Source organism: Meleagris gallopavo, chromosome 4 (genome assembly GCF_905368555.1).
Source record: "Meleagris gallopavo chromosome 4, MGAL_WU_HG_1.1, whole genome shotgun sequence".
NCBI lineage: Eukaryota > Metazoa > Chordata > Aves > Galliformes > Phasianidae > Meleagris > Meleagris gallopavo.
In genome coordinates, this window is record NC_139407.1 from 14004804 (window position 1) to 14020538 (window position 15735).

The following is a 15735-nucleotide window of genomic DNA, read 5'->3' on the forward strand; positions in this document are numbered from 1 at the left end:
GAGGAGCCGGCGCCGACCGTTTCCCGGCGGCGTGGCCAGGAAGGAAGGCTGTGGTTACCGGCCCGCCGTGCCCGTCGCTTTCCTTCGGGGGAAGGAGGGGTGGGCGAGAGGAGCGGTGCTCTCTGCCCGCCCGCCCGCCCGCCGGGGATGTCTTGGTCGGAGTGGGAGGGCGGCGAAGCTTTGGCGTGACGGCATGGCCGCGGAGCTCGGCTGCGGGGCAGAGCCGGGTGAGGGCTGGCGGGCGGCCTCGGGGCTGCTCCCGGCCCTTGTGGGGGTGGGCAGCTTTAACCGGAGCTTACACCGAGTGCGTCTTTGGCGGCAGAATACCGTCAAAGAAAACCTTTCCTTATAGCGCGTGTAATAAGCGGGGAGTTGATGCGTCGCCGTAGAATCGCGGAACGGCTTGGGTCGGAAGGGAGCTGAAAGCCCGCCCGGCCCCTCCATCGTGCTGTAGGCAGGGCTGCCCCACGGCTCAGCTGCCCAGGGCCCCATCCCTCCTGGCCTGGAGCGCACCCAGGGATGGGGCAGCAAGCACAGCTTTTCTGGGCAGCTGTGCCAGCGCCTCACTGCCCTCTGAGTGAACATGAGCTTGCTTATTGTATAGTTATGTTGCTCTTGTAGATAGTTCACAGAATCACAGAATGGCCAGGGTTGGAAGGGAACTGGAGGATCATGAATCTCCAGCCCCCCTGCCACACGCAGGGCCATCAACCTCCCCATTTAATACTAGACCAGGCTGCCCAGGGCCCCATCCAACCTGGCCTTGAACACCTCCAGGGACCGGGCATCCACAACCTCTCTGGGCAGCCTGTTCCAGCACCTCACCACTCCCTCTGTAAAGAACTTACCCTTACATTCCAACCTAAATCTCCCCTCCCTCAACTTAAAACCATTTCCCCTTGTCATGCTGTTATCTACCCTTTCAAAGACTTGATTATCCTCCTGTTTGTAGGCTCCCTTTAGGTATTTAAAAGCTACAATGAGATCACCCCCCAGCCTTCTTTTCTCCAGGCTGAACAAGCCCAGCTGCCTCAGCCTGTCTTCGTAGGGGAGGTGCTCCAGTCCCCTGATCGTCTTTGTGGCTCTCCTCTGGACCCTCTCCAACTGCTCCCTGTCTTTCTTATACTGGGGGCTCCAGACCTGGATGCAGTACTCCAGCTGGGGCCTCACAAGAGCAGAGTAGAGGGGGACAATCACCTCCCTGTCCCTGCTGCCCATCCCTCTTCTGATGGAGCCCAGAATACCATTTACTTTCCTAGCTGCAAGAGCACACTGCTGGCACATGTTAAGCTTTTCATCTATCACGTCCCCTCAGGTCCTTCTCTGCTGCTCTCAAGGACCGCTCCTTCCAGTCTGTATGGATGCCTGGGATTCCTCTGGCCCAAATGCAAAACCTTGCACTTTGCCACGACGAACCTCATTAGGTTCACCCAGGCCCACCTTTCAAGCCTGTTGAGGTCCCTCAGAATGGCATCCCTTTTTTCCACTGTGTCAATAGTTGATTTTTATAACCATGTGACTCTAAATGGAACTCAGAGCAAATTTGCATCTTTCTGACTGCCAGCCAGCTTCATCTAGTTCATGGTTCATGATCCTCTAACTTGTATTATATAATTATATAATTGCATTTTTCAGATCAGAAGCTAGATGTTGCATTTGAGCAGGATGAAGCAGATGAGATTTTGAATAGTGTTGCTGAGGTATGTAAACTGAGGAATGAAAGTGGGTAAATGTAAATATAATTTAAGATATGCATCTTCCTATATGCAGAGCTGTCTGTTTCAGTTTGGTCTTGCCTGGCTTCGAGCCCATCACTGAACTGTAGAGTTACAGTTTTTCCAAGCAGCAGCAGAATAAGACAGTTTAAAAAGTGAATTCTGCTTGGTTGTTTTTTTTGGAGTGTTTTCAAAAATTGGTCATATGTGGGAGAACGCTTGATTTCTCTAAAGGTTTTTAACTTCTGTGGATTTTTTTCCTTTGATCTCCTGGGGAGATAACGTTTTGTGGTGAATAGCATAAACCTGTCTGAAGACTGTGCAAAAGCTGGGGCATCAGCACCGACGTGGGGCTCGTGCACAGAAGTGAATGTGGCTCTTACATAGATTTAAAATGGTTGCTCTAAAGATTTGATGCAGTTATGCTTTATATCAAAGCATCTCCAGGAAAAAAAGCAATGACAATTTTTTCAAATCTGGCCAATGTTCAAGGACTGTAATGTCAACCTGAAAATGATTGCTGTGGAGTCTGTATATTCTTTCCAATATAGACAGAATAAACTGCTTTGTTTTGCATACATTAGAATAAAAACAAACCACAGTAACCACGTGCAGTCATGTACTAAAATACAAAATAATCCATTACAGAAAAGCGTCGCCGGAGGTGAGGGCATATCCAGATCCAGGATAATGGACCAAAGGTAACTGATTCCAAATGAGTGAGAATACTACTTCAGAAGGATTTGAAAAACAAATAAGTACATGAGTAGAACTGTGTTTATTTATTTAATTTTTTTCATCCTCGTATTGGTTACTATACTGTTGTACTGAGAGCAGTAAGAAAGTCTGGTTTCTAATCTTTCTGGATTTTGATCTCTGTATGAAACACAAATGTATCAAAGCTCATCCAGAAAGCATGTTCTGCTTCTGTTACACAGGAAATCTGTGGTTAATGATCATACTTCAAATGTAGTAATGAAAGTTGTTCACTTGATAGTGGTGAGTGTTGGGCTTGGAAATAAAGAGAAGCAACGGTTTTGTTTTGTTCTCCAGATCATGGATTCTGTAAAGCTGGTTAAAAATCAGAACAGTGTTTCAGCATTTACAGATGGATTCTAAGCATGTTTTTCCATGTTTCAGCTTGATAACAAAAAGTGTAGAGTATGAGAAGTGCTTGGAAGAAATGAGGGAGCAGCTGTAGATTTATCAGGTATGTTTCTGGCATCCTGTGATTCTTTTTGCAAAACGAAGTCTTAATTGCATCTATGGTCTAAGTGGTTTTGCCACTTAAATGTTTTTTTGTTAGGTGCAGATGAGTGAGATGAGACAGAAGTTTGAACAAGTCACCACGGAAAACAGAAGGTAAATAAGTGCACTTTACCTACTGCTGCTATTTTCTTGTATGTGGGGTTTTTTTTGTTTGTTTTTTTTTTCCTGTCTTTTAAACCTCAAATTCTTTTTCCTAAGACTTGGAAATATTTGAATCTGCTTAATAGTTGAAGATTTCATACTTATGTGCTTAATGTTACCCTAAGTGTTTAATATAGATTACAAAATTTAGGAGGCTTAGCCATATCTCTGCAAAAGAACTCAGTATTAACTTAAAACCCTTTTTATAGAACATATGTTGCTCAATGGATTTAAATGTGAGCCAGGTGTATATGGTACATACAAATCAAAGATACAGTACTTCAGTCAATTTAAAAACATTGTACATAGCTAAAAAAAAACAACCTCAACTGTACCCGTACTTATATTTTCAACTTCAAAACCTGAAGGAAGTTTCTCTCTAGTTTCATACAAGTAGGAAGCTTTTGTGTTAATTTGTGCCTCTAATTTTACCTTGTTGAAATTCTGTCCAGAACATGAATCAAATATTTTGTTGGATTGAAGTTACTGTGGTAGGCTGATTTTTTTTTTTTTTTAAATTAAAATGTAATGTGAAATGAGAGGCAAGTATATCTGGAATACAGAAAGTAACAGTTAGATCTGAATAGGTCGGCAAAATGGCCTGAATATATTACAAAGAAGTTTCAGTTCTTTTGCAGTGGGCTAAGTTGAGGTTAAACTGACTCCTGAATTTTGGTGTTTGAGTATTATATATACTGTAGTCCTAAAGTAAATAATTGCAAGAGTTTGACAGTTTCAGAACGTGAGTGGAGTTTTACTTCTGGTAAGATCTATTAAAATAGTGCAGAACTTGCAGCTCTTGTTTAGACGGAATGTGATCTTGTAAATATCTGGGGTTTTTTGCCTCTGAGTTGGTGTTTTGCATGGTTGTAATGTGTGCAGAGAATAATAATAATTTAAAAAAAAAAACACATTTCAATAGAAATGTACTGTAAATATCTTAGAGACCTTTATTCTTTAACTTTTTAGGAAAAGGAACAAGCAATAGAGCTCTGGCAGACCGTATCACAGGAGCTTGATCAACTGCAGCAGCAGTACCAGGAACACATGACTCAAACACAGATTCACATGGCTGAAAGACTAAAACAGCAAGTAACTTTCATTTACATTTTTGTTAATTTTGGAATGCCTTCGTATACTGTAGAGATTTTGTGTCTGTATGTAGCCAAACTGAAGTGCAGTGGTTCTACCAGTATCATAGAATCATCATAAAACCATAGGATGGATTGGGTTGGAATGGACCTCAAGGATCATTACGTTCCAACTCTCTGCCACAGGCAGGGTTGCCAACCAGTAGATCAAGTAATAGACCAGGCTGCCTAGGGCCCATCCAACCTGGCCTTGAACTCCTCCAGGGGCAGGGCATCCACAGCCTCTCTGGGCAGCCCGTTCCAGCGCTTCATCGCTCTTTCAGTGAAAAACTTCCCCCTGACATTCTCATCTAAATCTTCCCTCCTTGAGTTTAAATCCATTTCCTTTTTTCTATCACTTATTTACCCATGTAAAAAGTTGATTTCGCTCATGTTTATAGGCTCACTTTAAATACTGGAAAGGCCATAATGATGTCTCCCCGCAGCTTTCTCTGCTCCAGTCTGAACAAGTCCGGCTCCTTCAGCCCATCTTCATAGGAGAGGTTCTCCAGCCCTCCGATCATCTTCGTGGCTCTCCTCTGGTCCCGTTGTTGATTGTTTTCTGTAATAGTTGTTATCAAAAGTTGAGTGGTCAGATGTAGTCAGCGATTCAACAGTTAAATGCACGGTCAGGGTTGGAAAGTTGATTTCAAATACGTGGGCAGTAACTTAGGGAGCGCACTGTGTGAGTTTTGGTGCATGTAGAGAAGTACACGAGATAGACAAATATAAGTAATCATCCTACTGTTGCTCAATTCAAATATAAGTAGTTTCACTTACCTTTTGTCATTCAATAGAGAAGCTGAACAAACAGCTGAAAAATGAAGGTTGCTAATACTCTAGTGTTAGTGTTTAGCATTCCGTTTCTTCAGCTGCTTCTTGGGAAGCCTTTAAGCTATTTGTTAGTGTCTCAGCTTGCTAAGTTAACTGCTTATGTTTCAGGAAATTTTCTTTCAGAAAGACAAATTAGGCTGTAAGAAGCTGTTTTGCTCTGAGCTGTAAAGAGTGCTCAGTATTCAAAGAACTCATAGACTTCACGTGTACGTGTACTCACTACAGCTATATTCAAACGTCTATAAAATTTGCATTCCATTTTCAGGGACGTTAGCCTTGTGGGTGTAATTATTGCTCGCCTACGTAGCAGGAATTTGTTAGTGATTTTTTTAGTCCATCTAGGCGATACGTTCCTTTCTACAGCTGCTGTGTTCTCTCAAGTTTTATGGTTATTTCAAATAACAGTTATGAGGACTTAGTCGTGAGGAGTTTCTTTGTTGTTCCAACTTCCTGTTTCTGTTACTGTTATTGGATTTTTTCGCTGTTGGTCACTGGTAAATCGTAGCTGTTGAAGATGTAAGGGGCTCTAAGAGTCCACTTCTGATGACTAAATTCTTAGTGGATTTTAATGCCATTTTCTCAAGAATGAGATTGAGCAGCCTTTGATTCTTAAAAGCACTTCCTGTCTGTCACGGATTTTTCAGCTGAATCAGCTGTGCTTTACATTTTGCTTTTAACAGAGGAGCAGGAAATAGCAATCGGAGGTAGACTGAGTAGAATCACGATCCATCGGAAAGCAAAGATGAGCTATGAGATCCTTATTCGTGCTGTCCAACCTCTACAGTGAAGTTAGTTGTTGGATTAGGTTGCTTGCACGCATTTGGCCATGAAACTGTGGTATAAACACTACACAATTAGTATATATTCCAGCTGAGGGACTTAACTCTTGGCTGTGCTCTGAAGATGCTTAGTATGCTGCCGATGACTATTTTGTGTTATTCAAGTTTCCCTAGAAAGACAGAGCTAGAGTTTAAGTACAGTTTTCTGTATGGACAGTGGGTGTTCTATAAGGCAAAGAGTAAATAAAGCCTCTTCATGCAGGCAGACACGGTTTTAATTCTTAGTGGATGCATTTCTGCTACTGTGTTAGCAAAAATACTTGCAGTACCACCATAATCTGTGTGGCTCCGAGAGGCACTACTTTTGTATTTTGGTATTAATTGCACGGGTTTTAGAAATCTGTAACTGAATGAAATTCAGATACATTTTGCATTAGTAAATCTAATTTACCAGATTACCAGGTCAAAAGACAGAAGAAATCTAATTAAAACTTAAGAAAGCTTGTTGGATTTCCTGCACCATAAATGAATTCTTTGAAAATGTTTTCAGTTGACTATGACTGTGATAATTAAATGTTCTTTGTTGGTAATGATTCTAAGAAGCCGAATTCTACTTTGTAGGATCAACTGGCTAACTTTCACCAGCTTACTTCACACCTGCATGCAGCCAGTGAGAAAACAGAATTGGTAAGTAAAACCTAAGCGATGACCTAGTGATTTTTTTTTTTCTTTTTTTAAATCCTATTGGATCCTTAAGGTACAAACCAAAAGAAAGATACCCTTCCAACATATCTAGTTGGAAAAGAACTTGTGTCACTCAGATTTGTAGGCTTGTCTAGCAACCAATCAAAAATCAAGAAGCAACGGCTCCCTTCCTGGAGACAGAACACTTAAGTCTTGGTGGTTCAGAGGTTAGCTCTTGATATTATAGCAATTCCTTTTTGTATAAGAAGCCACATAGGCTCAGAATTTCAGCATGTGGTACTTCAGGCAAATGTTCAAAAACCATCTTCAGTGGGAAAGAAGTTAAATAATGTCTTACCAAGGCTAGCTCTGCCACGTGTTAGCAAGTCCTAGTTTCCTAGTAGACACCAGCATTTTCACAGCTGATCCTTTGAGAGATTTTTGCCTTCTAAGAATCTTTAGTTGTATAGACTGAAATTGAGCTTTAGCCCAGGACTTCCAAGAGTGACTCAGTTTTGATACTGTAGAAAAACAGGAGGCAAAAGACTTGAAGTTGCTAGCTGAGCAGCTTCCTCTCTGCAAGACATGCTTCCTGTGTGATGATGATTATTATTTTTTTAATCCATGTTTGTCCTGGATGCTGACAGTGTGTAAAGTAAGGAGGGAAAAAAAAACAGAACAAAAAAACAAAACCCCAACCCTCTGTATCTTGCAAGCAGTTCTGTTTACAAGCTATTTCATTAGTTCTAATAATAGCGAAGTAACGCACTTAGAGAGAGGGATTTTTATCCTTTGTAGTCAGTAACCTCAATCAACTGTTCTTTAAGCATAGCTACAATTAGAGCTGAGGGATTGCTGTCTGAAAGCAATCTCAAGAAAATACCATGAGCTTTCAAAACAGTTGTTTTGATTTAGAAGTTGCATGCTAATCTGCTACGTATAAACAAAGCAAGAGGTATCAAGAAACAGAATGACTGGATGCTTAAAATCAGGATACGGGAAAGAAACTGTGGGCAGAAATGTGAACTAGGTGTATTCTTTGAAGGAGGCAGCGTTAAGATAAAGGCTGTCCGTTTGTCTGCCCTCTCCAAAGTGTTTGACGAGGTCTCTTGCCAAAGATGTAAAGGTGTCATGGAATAAAGGCGTCCTTTCTTGAGCTATAAAACTGAAAAATTAGCAGTGGAGAGCAAGTTTAACTAGTCAGGTTTTTTATCAGGGCTAAAACAACTGCGTTCCCTGGCTGCGTTCAGCTTTAAAGTTTTCGGCATACTTAGAAATGTTCTGGAAATGAAATCTAGTGAAGAGGTGACAGTGCTCACCTCAAGCTAAAGTATTTAAGGTAATGGAAACTGAAATAAACTGCGGAAATCTGCAGAAAAATCTCATGACATTCAGTGTGTGAGTGAATTTTTGATATCTTGTTAGTAAAATGAAAGCAGAAAAAAACCTCTACAAATCTCTCCTTGTTTTACAGAGCAATCAGTTTCTGAAAACGGTGGCAGAACAGAATGTGGAACTAGAGCAGCTACAGAAACAACTGAGGTATAAACCAGGCAATTTAAAACCGATAAAAATCTTTTCTGTAGGCTTTCCTAACTTAAGTTTCTATCATAAACCTTTTTTTGTCTTGCAGATTGTCTTGACAGTGATAGTTGAAAAGGTTTCAGTTAATGGCTTGCTATAAATGTGCATCAGTACAATATCTCTAGTTATTTCTAGTCCCTGAAATAGGTAGCACTAGATATTTGATGTAAAGGGAACGAAGTGTTCAATACCACAGCAAAACAGAAGGTTTTTTTTTTTGTTGAATACAATTTGTATAAAATCCAATTATGAATACTCCTTACAGTTTTGAAGTTTTGAACGTTCCAAGTAGTTGAAATTTCAACACTTAAAACTCCTGTTCTAAACTGCAGGCTATGTGGAAGTTAGATAAAGAGAAGCTTTGTGTCTTAATGTTTATTTTTGTTTCTTCTGTACAGTAAGGTTAGGACTAGGATCTGTTTGTAAGTGCAGAGTTGGCTTAGTCACTGAAGATGTATTTCTGAGGGGGAGTTTTTTGTAACCTTAGTTGCCTTAGCTAAGTGTATCTGGGGAAGGACAATATGACAGGAAAAAAAAACCACGACCAAAATTGAGGTGGTATTCCAGGTATTGAAAATGAAGTATTTTGTATCTCTAACATCACACAGCTGCTGATGCGTGCTGCTGTCTTTAGAAGAGAGCACTATGTCTCTACATTTTGAACCCTGCTTGCACAAGGTAGCGTTGAAATTTTTGCGGGCAGACGGGACACCAAAACAGATGAAGTCTTGTGTTCACGTGCACTATGTGTATGTTGATCAACGTTTTCACATAGGCATAATTTACTCTTGCTTTTTATGCTGTTAAATAGTAATTTTTATTGCTGTAAGGAATTTTTCTTGAAGTTGATTCTTAAAAGTAATACATGTTTTCTAGTTCCTTTTATGACTTAGTTGTGCTCTAGTTTGCATTCATTTGTTTGCTTTTTTTTTTTTTTTTTTTTTTTTTTAAACTTCACCATATACTCTTTAAACTTTTTCTAATACAAAGCCTGGATAATTGGGTTACAGCCCTGGTGGAGGGCAGTATATGTCTTTTTGTTCCCAAGACAGAGGAGTAGGAGTGCACTTGTTGCAATGGATTTTTGTACTGTGGAGAAGGTCTGGTACATTAACTTCTTTCCTTTTCTGTTTCTACTCTTGTTGAGCCTTTTTAGATTACAATGCATATCCATTAATTCTTGAGAAATGGTTAATGATTTGTAATTCCTAGTACAAATTGCTTTCAAAAGTGAAATCAAAGTCTGAAAAAGATTCCTCTTAAATATCTCTGTTTACATTACTGGATCACTTTAAGTTCCTGATTGCCTTGTCCTCCCAAATATTTATTCCACATTTACACGTTACGATTAATTCAGCGTTTCTGTCTCATTGTTCCACATAATAAGAGGAAAACCTTTTACACCGTTATCAGAGAAGTTATATGAAATCTGACTGCTCTTCACAGTCATTTCAACAATGATTTAAGAGTATGATTTTCCCCCTGTAATAATTCAAGTGTAATTCACAGTCTGTTTTCTCTACACAGGCAAGCTAAAGTAGATAGGTGGACAGCAAGTGCTAAGGTTGATGAAATGATCAGATTGACAAAGACGCTTCAAGGCCAATTGGAGAGAAAGGTATTCTAGAGAAAGGGGTAATTTTCTGTTGCAACTGAATGACTAGACAGTTATCTAATTGCTGATGTTAAATTAATCTCAAGTTGTTCTCTAATTTATTTTATGTTTTATTAAATTTAGTTTATTTTGTATATCTTTGTTTTCATAAATGAAACTGAGGTGTAGCCTGGAAAACATGCATGTTCTTTCTAGGAAGAAGATGTGGTATCTGCCCAGCAAAGACAAACTCTTGCAACAAATGCAGTCTAGTATAAAACAATTAGAAACAAGGTAAAGACATGTTGTTGGATGTTACTAATGGGATATGTACAAAAAAAAAAAAAAAAAAAAAGCTAAATGGGAACACAGTTCTGGCAACTTACTTTCTGTGAGCTTAGTTGGAAAGAAATATAGTTCTTGAATTAAGCTTTGTATTGTTAAATGAGTAAAATTACTCATTTGTTTTAGATTACATGTTACTGTCCAAGATGCTGAACAAATGAGAACAGAAAGAACAGCCCTGGAGAAACAAATCAGAATGCTTCAGACAAAGTGTGCTAATTTAGAAAGGGAGAAGTATGAAGCAGTTGCAAAAGTCCAAGACTGCGTACAGCTGTTAGAAGAAGCTAACCTACAAAAAAGTCAGGTAAGTCACTGTGAAGGCATTTCTTAGAAGCTAGAAAGCTTTCATCACCTGCAGTTATGAAGTGCCTATTTATGTTTATGTATATGTAGAGGTATACACACATACACAACCAGGTTTCTTTTATGTCTGTTGTACTAAAATGAGTAATGCAGGAGAAAACTTATGATATGACCACACATCACTTAGTTTTGTCATACAGTATCAATCTTATTGAATATTTAAAAACAAATTGGGCTGTCAGAATAAAAACGAAGGCCCTGTTATGAATTTATGACTTAATAGTAATTAGGAAAGGAAAGTTGAAACTGGAGAGACTTTTTTTTTTTTTCCATGGTAAGACAGGTCCAAGGGAGTGAGCTTTGTGTTCAACTTTGCGTTATCCTAAAGAATTCTGAAAAAGTGATTGTGTAATAAGTCAGCAAAATCTACAGTCAGGAAAAAAACCCTCCAGAGGATTTGAGTGTGTGTGCTAGATGGCAGATGAAATTCACGTATGCTATACTGGCTACTGAACTTACTGTTTTACAGTAGTAAAATGGTCCTATGAATACACTCATGTGATCCTCACTGGTACTTAATAAAATTAGTAGTGTTTAATTAGTAAAATTAATAGGGATATTTAAAAAAAAAAAAAACATTTAAACACACTGTACCTTAACATGCAGTTTTGATTGGCACGTTTCATGTGAGACAGGAAAGCTAGAAAAGTGCAGGATTCAACAAGACAAGAAGTTGTAATAAAAGGTTTTAAACAATATTTGATTAAACTGTTAGGGGATAATGGCTATGCCAAAAGTGTAGATACAAAAACAATCAAATAAAAATTGTTCTTCAACTCCATACAATCAGTAAGTGTAGGAAGGTGTAAAATCAATTGGAATGCAGAGTTTTAGTAAGATTAAGTAAGATAATCTAAGTAAGAATATAATAACAGGAAGATAATAAACGGAAAATGCTTACCAATGTTGTAGGCTTACAATATTTTCCACAAGGAGGAAACTCTAGAAAGAGAGTCTTCCTCAGTGACAATCAGCATTTAAATGGGATCTTGGAGAGATGGAGCCAGGCTCTACCCCTTTTGGTAGTACAGGTGAATGACCTCCACCTGTGCTCCCAGAGCTGACTCATTGCTTGCCTCAGGTGGTCAATCAGAGGTTCAGGGCGTGATTCAGCAGTTCCCATACAAATTCCCAAGATCTTTTCATGCTAAAGAGCTGTTTGGTTCACTGTTATCCACCATGAAAGCATTTACATGTGCATTTCTTAATTGCTTATGAATTTTTACCTTTAGTTTGCTGGCAGGTAACTGACTTAGTCTATCAACCGCAAAAAAAAAAAAAAAAAAAAAAAAAAAACAGACAAACAAAAAAAACCTCAGCTCTATGTAGGAAAGTGTGTCCCGATATATGTATTCTAATTCTTAATAGAGATCTTTCTGTGTTATTTCTGTTATTGCTTTCCTAGTGGGTCTCGGTGTCAGCTGCTCTAAAGCACAAAGTAGAAAGTTCTTTTTAACACCTGTTACGTGTGGTTTCTTTTCTCATATCTGCTATATATGATATCATAACTGAAACATTATCAGTAATATTTCTGTTCTTATTTTTTTTTAGGTACTGTTTAAGAAAAAAACAAAAGAAAGAGAAAATCAAAAACCTGAAAGATGAAATATTTCAACTCACAGAAGATACTGCTGCAAGAATTAGAAAAGCAGTAAGTGACGATGTTTAGAAAGAACCAACTATGAACTTACAGTTAAAAATCAAATCATTATATATTATGCGTGGTCATATCAGCAGTTTTCTTGTGTTTTGATAATGTAAATAGCAAGGACAATATACTGACAGCATTATGCTCTTTGGCCTTATCATCTAGATTAATACTCTTCCAATCCAAATTATATTCTTACAACTCTCATGAGCCAGAAGTACTGCTGTCTATACAGATAGAGCAATTGCTTTCAGTTACAACCTGATGCAGATACGCTAGGATGTTAACAGAAACCTATTAAGTATGTTTCTGATTTAAAAAACAAAACAAAAAAAAAACTTTATAAAGAAGGATATTTGACAGAGGAGAAGACGTAGCAGTAAAACGCAACTGCTTTTGATGACTGTCATTCGAATAGCAAAAAGACATTAACTTTGCTGTCAAATTATTAGAAAAGGCAAAGGAGAGATCATTACTAATTACTGATTAGATTACTCATGTGGCAATTTTAGCCAGTTTAGGAAATGTTTGCAAAAACATGCCTTCGTACACATGCATACCTTTAAAAAGGAGGAGGTGCTGTGTTATGGGTAATGTGGCATACGTAGAGATCAGTTTTTCAGCATACACAGTAGAGTTTACACTGTATGTGCACAGATAAATATATAGATAAAAGCAGTATCTACTAAAAATGAGGAGCATTGCTGTTTTGGAATATGCATTGTTCAGTAATTAATGGTTACTTCAGAAAACAACTGTCCTTCCAGCCTGCCTCATAAATCTGGGATGATAACCAATTCTGTATAGGAGAAACCCTTGCATTGTTTTTTGTAGTGCAGGAGAAAAACTGGGATGATTTGAGAACAGGTTTCTTGAACTAATGCTAAAGAATAGTGAAGACTTCATACATAGCATTTGGTGAAGAGAAGCTATCTGTAACAAAATTACATAATTTCTATCTGGTATACTCTTCTCCCCTTTGAATGTAGCTAAAATATTTGTACTGTAATGTTGTGCAAATTAAATTACCTGCATTAAGATATCATCTTTTATGCATCTTACTTCAGGAAGGTGAAACTTCCACTGAAGATGACTGTGACTGAGGAAGTCATATGATTCATAGTTGAGCTGGAAGTTCTTTATAATGTGTCAGCGCTGTGCTTTCAGTCTTACTGTAGGTGTTAAACAGCTCTGCTTGTAAAGGTCCTCTTGCTTTAAGCTTTTCACTACACTACGGATGGATCCAGAGAAGAGAACTTCATATTTGTAACAAGATACTTCATTTACACAGGATGAAAAATTAATGACAGAATGTCAAAAACATATCAGTAGGCTTCAAATGCGACTAAGCCAGGCAGAACAGAGGGCAGCTACAGCATCACAAAAGGTACAAAACCTTAAGAAAAAGCGCTATCACAGTGCGTACAAAAATCCCATCGAACATGAGAAAAGTACTCACTTTGTATTATTCCTGAGGCAGAGGTGATCACATATGCGAGCGGCATTACTAATCTAATTTGAACAGCAGTCTTGTGTTTTGAATGTGTCATCACCAAACTGATGCATATTTGATTAAATGCCACTTTCTGAAAGCACGATGACCTGACAGCACAGGTTTGTTTATGAAAACAAAGTGGATGCGAATTACATGTGGTTCAAAGTGTGGCAATGAAGGTGGATCACAATTTCTATATTCAGAATATTTTTTTTTTTTTTAAGTAATTGCAGCTTTTGTTTACAACCTTTATTAGCTTGGTGTAACCTACTGCAGTGATAACGAAGAGCAAATGTGCTGATTCCTACCCCTACCACTCCTGGAGAGTGTCCACCAAAGTTTGTCTGATTCCAGTCAGTGTTACTTCAGTTCACTATCTTGATGTATGTAATGGTGAGAGGCCACTAAATGCTGACTCAGAATTTCTGAAAAACAAACAGCCAGAGGCAAGCAGGGGAGGACTCCTTAAAGGTGGCAGGGAGAACAAAACCAAGGCTAACGTAGGGTTCTCAGATTGACAAAGATGACTTATTCAGTGTTGCATTACTGTACACACTAGCTTGGGCTGCACATTGATAAGGAAGACAATTATCAAAGTAGTAAACTACTAAAATTACCAGTCCTTAACTGAAAGACTATAAATCTTAGCTTATTAATAATAGTAATTCATTGAAAAAATATTACAAATACAGAATCATGTTTGCAGTTTTAAAATGCGTGTGTTCTCTTTAAATACCTTCAAAGTACTCCTGCTACCTACTCTTTTATCTTCTGGAAATCTTTGGCATCTGAAATAAGATGCAAGAATTAATTACCTACAGAAGCATTGCAAATTTTGCTATTTACCTCAAACTCCCACTTAGCTCAGCTTTTCCCTCTCCTTCATGACATTTTCTGTATTGAAGCTGTACTGTTGTTTCGATCTTAGTAAAAAAAAAAGAATTAAGAAAATATCTGCTGCTTTTAAACTGCAGCTCAGCATGTTAACTACATGGAAGAAAAAGGCTACTTCTCTCAAGGAACTAGAAAATATTTAAGATGAAATAATAATATTCACACCATATTGGAGGTAAGAAGCTAGCTGGAGAAACTTGGAATTGTACCATTAAAATCAAGTGCATCGCAAGGATTGTAAAACTTCATCTATATATTTTATGTTTCACTAAGGTAACAAAGAAGGCTGGTTGAAGTTACATACCGTCTCTGTTTGCGGTGGAATCAGAAGAATGCTATCTGATGCAATTCAAGTCCTTTAATGCAGCAGATGAAACAGTCTGATACAGTGCTGTGGCGTGTTATCGGTTGTAGTCTTATAAAAAATTGTTACGTCCAACTGTGACAAAATTGTTTACAGGGAGTAGAGTCCATTCTATTGAAATTCTGAAACAGCTTTGTTCATATACAGCTGGAATTTCTTTTCATTTTGTAGAGCAGTAACTTGGGAACGTTTTCAAGGTCTTACATGAATCGTAGTAAGACAGTAATAAACATCATGAATGTCAAATAGTTCTTACGGTAGGTGCTACAACAGGGAAATTCCTCTATTGCCTTTCATTGTTAAGAATTCAGTTTAGTTTGCTATGTCTCTGGGAAATAGTGTTGCTACAGCTATTCTTACAGCTAGTTTTTAAGGACCCTCACCTTTCTTCAGTTCTGCTTCCCCTCCCTTCTCCCCATTACCGTTTTACGATTGTTCCTTGCTTTTCCACTTGGAACTTCAGTTCTCAGTTCAATTTGTACAAAGCTGGTCATCTGGCTTTTATGAGTGTATTGGAATTCTACACTTGCCAGTATGTGGGAATCCACGACAGATGAGAAACTTCATATGTATTACTCTAAATTTATAGCTTAATTCTGTTTTCTATTTCACCATATATAATAAACGTTTCATATGCGTAACTACTTTGAACCGATTTTGGACTAAAGTTAACTTCTTGTCATTTCTCTTAAATATGAAGAGCACAATTTTGTTGTAAGACTTCTAATTCAGCTGATAGATAATGCTTATCCCGCTTACCCAGTGCTTGTTGAAAACTATTGTTATGAGCAAACCCAGTTCAGGAGTCTGTCAGACTGTCTTCACTATACTTGCATTTCAGAGGACAAACACAAGTTATTCACCAGATAGAACTAGGTTTGTGGCACCTCCTGAAA

General features: G+C 38.4%; 2 protein-coding genes and 1 long non-coding RNA gene across 15 annotated transcripts in view; 2 read left to right on the forward strand and 1 right to left on the reverse strand.

Annotated features, from left to right (window-relative positions):
* Positions 1–12: 12 nt before the first annotated feature.
* LOC146544416 (sodium channel and clathrin linker 1-like) lies at positions 13–11014 on the forward strand. Of its 4 annotated transcripts, XR_014882761.1 has the most exons (10): positions 57–227; positions 1636–1700; positions 2364–2416; positions 2856–2925; positions 3022–3077; positions 4095–6555; positions 8027–8094; positions 8745–9754; positions 9947–10024; positions 10202–11014. XR_014882761.1 is itself a non-coding variant. In XM_085221904.1 (6 exons), exons 1-5 carry the CDS (start codon positions 4173–4175, stop codon positions 10001–10003), a joined length of 327 nt encoding a protein of 108 aa, XP_085078030.1. In that variant the 5' UTR covers positions 4101–4172; the 3' UTR covers positions 10004–10024; positions 10202–11014. The 4 variants fall into 4 exon arrangements, 2 of the variants coding, with proteins under 2 accessions (XP_085078030.1, XP_085078031.1); XR_014882760.1 differs by having other exon boundaries at positions 13–227; positions 4095–8094; XM_085221904.1 differs by lacking the exons at positions 57–227; positions 1636–1700; positions 2364–2416; positions 2856–2925; positions 3022–3077 and having other exon boundaries at positions 4101–4217; positions 6490–6555; positions 9664–9754.
* Positions 4053–15735, reverse strand: part of CDKL2 (cyclin dependent kinase like 2) — a 29328-nt gene continuing 17645 nt past the window's right edge. For 4 of the 10 annotated variants that reach the window (XM_085221847.1, XM_085221846.1, XM_085221844.1 and 1 more), the window contains one exon: positions 4053–4817. In XM_085221847.1, the coding sequence (XP_085077973.1) occupies positions 4776–4817 (42 nt within the window). In that variant the 3' untranslated portion in view covers positions 4053–4775. Of the gene's footprint in view, positions 4818–6910; positions 7074–12646; positions 12730–13115; positions 14370–15735 lie in introns of all 10 variants that reach the window. The other 6 variants (XR_014882755.1, XR_014882751.1, XR_014882752.1 and 3 more) reach the window with 6 other exon arrangements.
* LOC146544417 (uncharacterized) lies at positions 14364–15494 on the forward strand. The gene is made up of 2 exons (XR_014882762.1): positions 14364–14650; positions 14749–15494. It is a non-coding gene; the product is annotated as an uncharacterized LOC146544417 (long non-coding RNA).

What these genes read in the sequence shown, in the direction of transcription:
- LOC146544416 (XM_085221904.1), top strand. Translation starts at nt 4,173, where the DNA reads ATGACTCAAACACAGATTCACATGGCTGAAAGACTAAAACAGCAA. An exon ending in CCAGTGAGAAAACAGAATTG is followed by an intron (nt 6,556 to 8,026) that starts GTAAGTAAAACC and finishes CTTGTTTTACAG; the next exon opens with AGCAATCAGTTTCTGAAAAC. An exon ending in CAGCTACAGAAACAACTGAG is followed by an intron (nt 8,095 to 9,663) that starts GTATAAACCAGG and finishes TTCTCTACACAG; the next exon opens with GCAAGCTAAAGTAGATAGGT.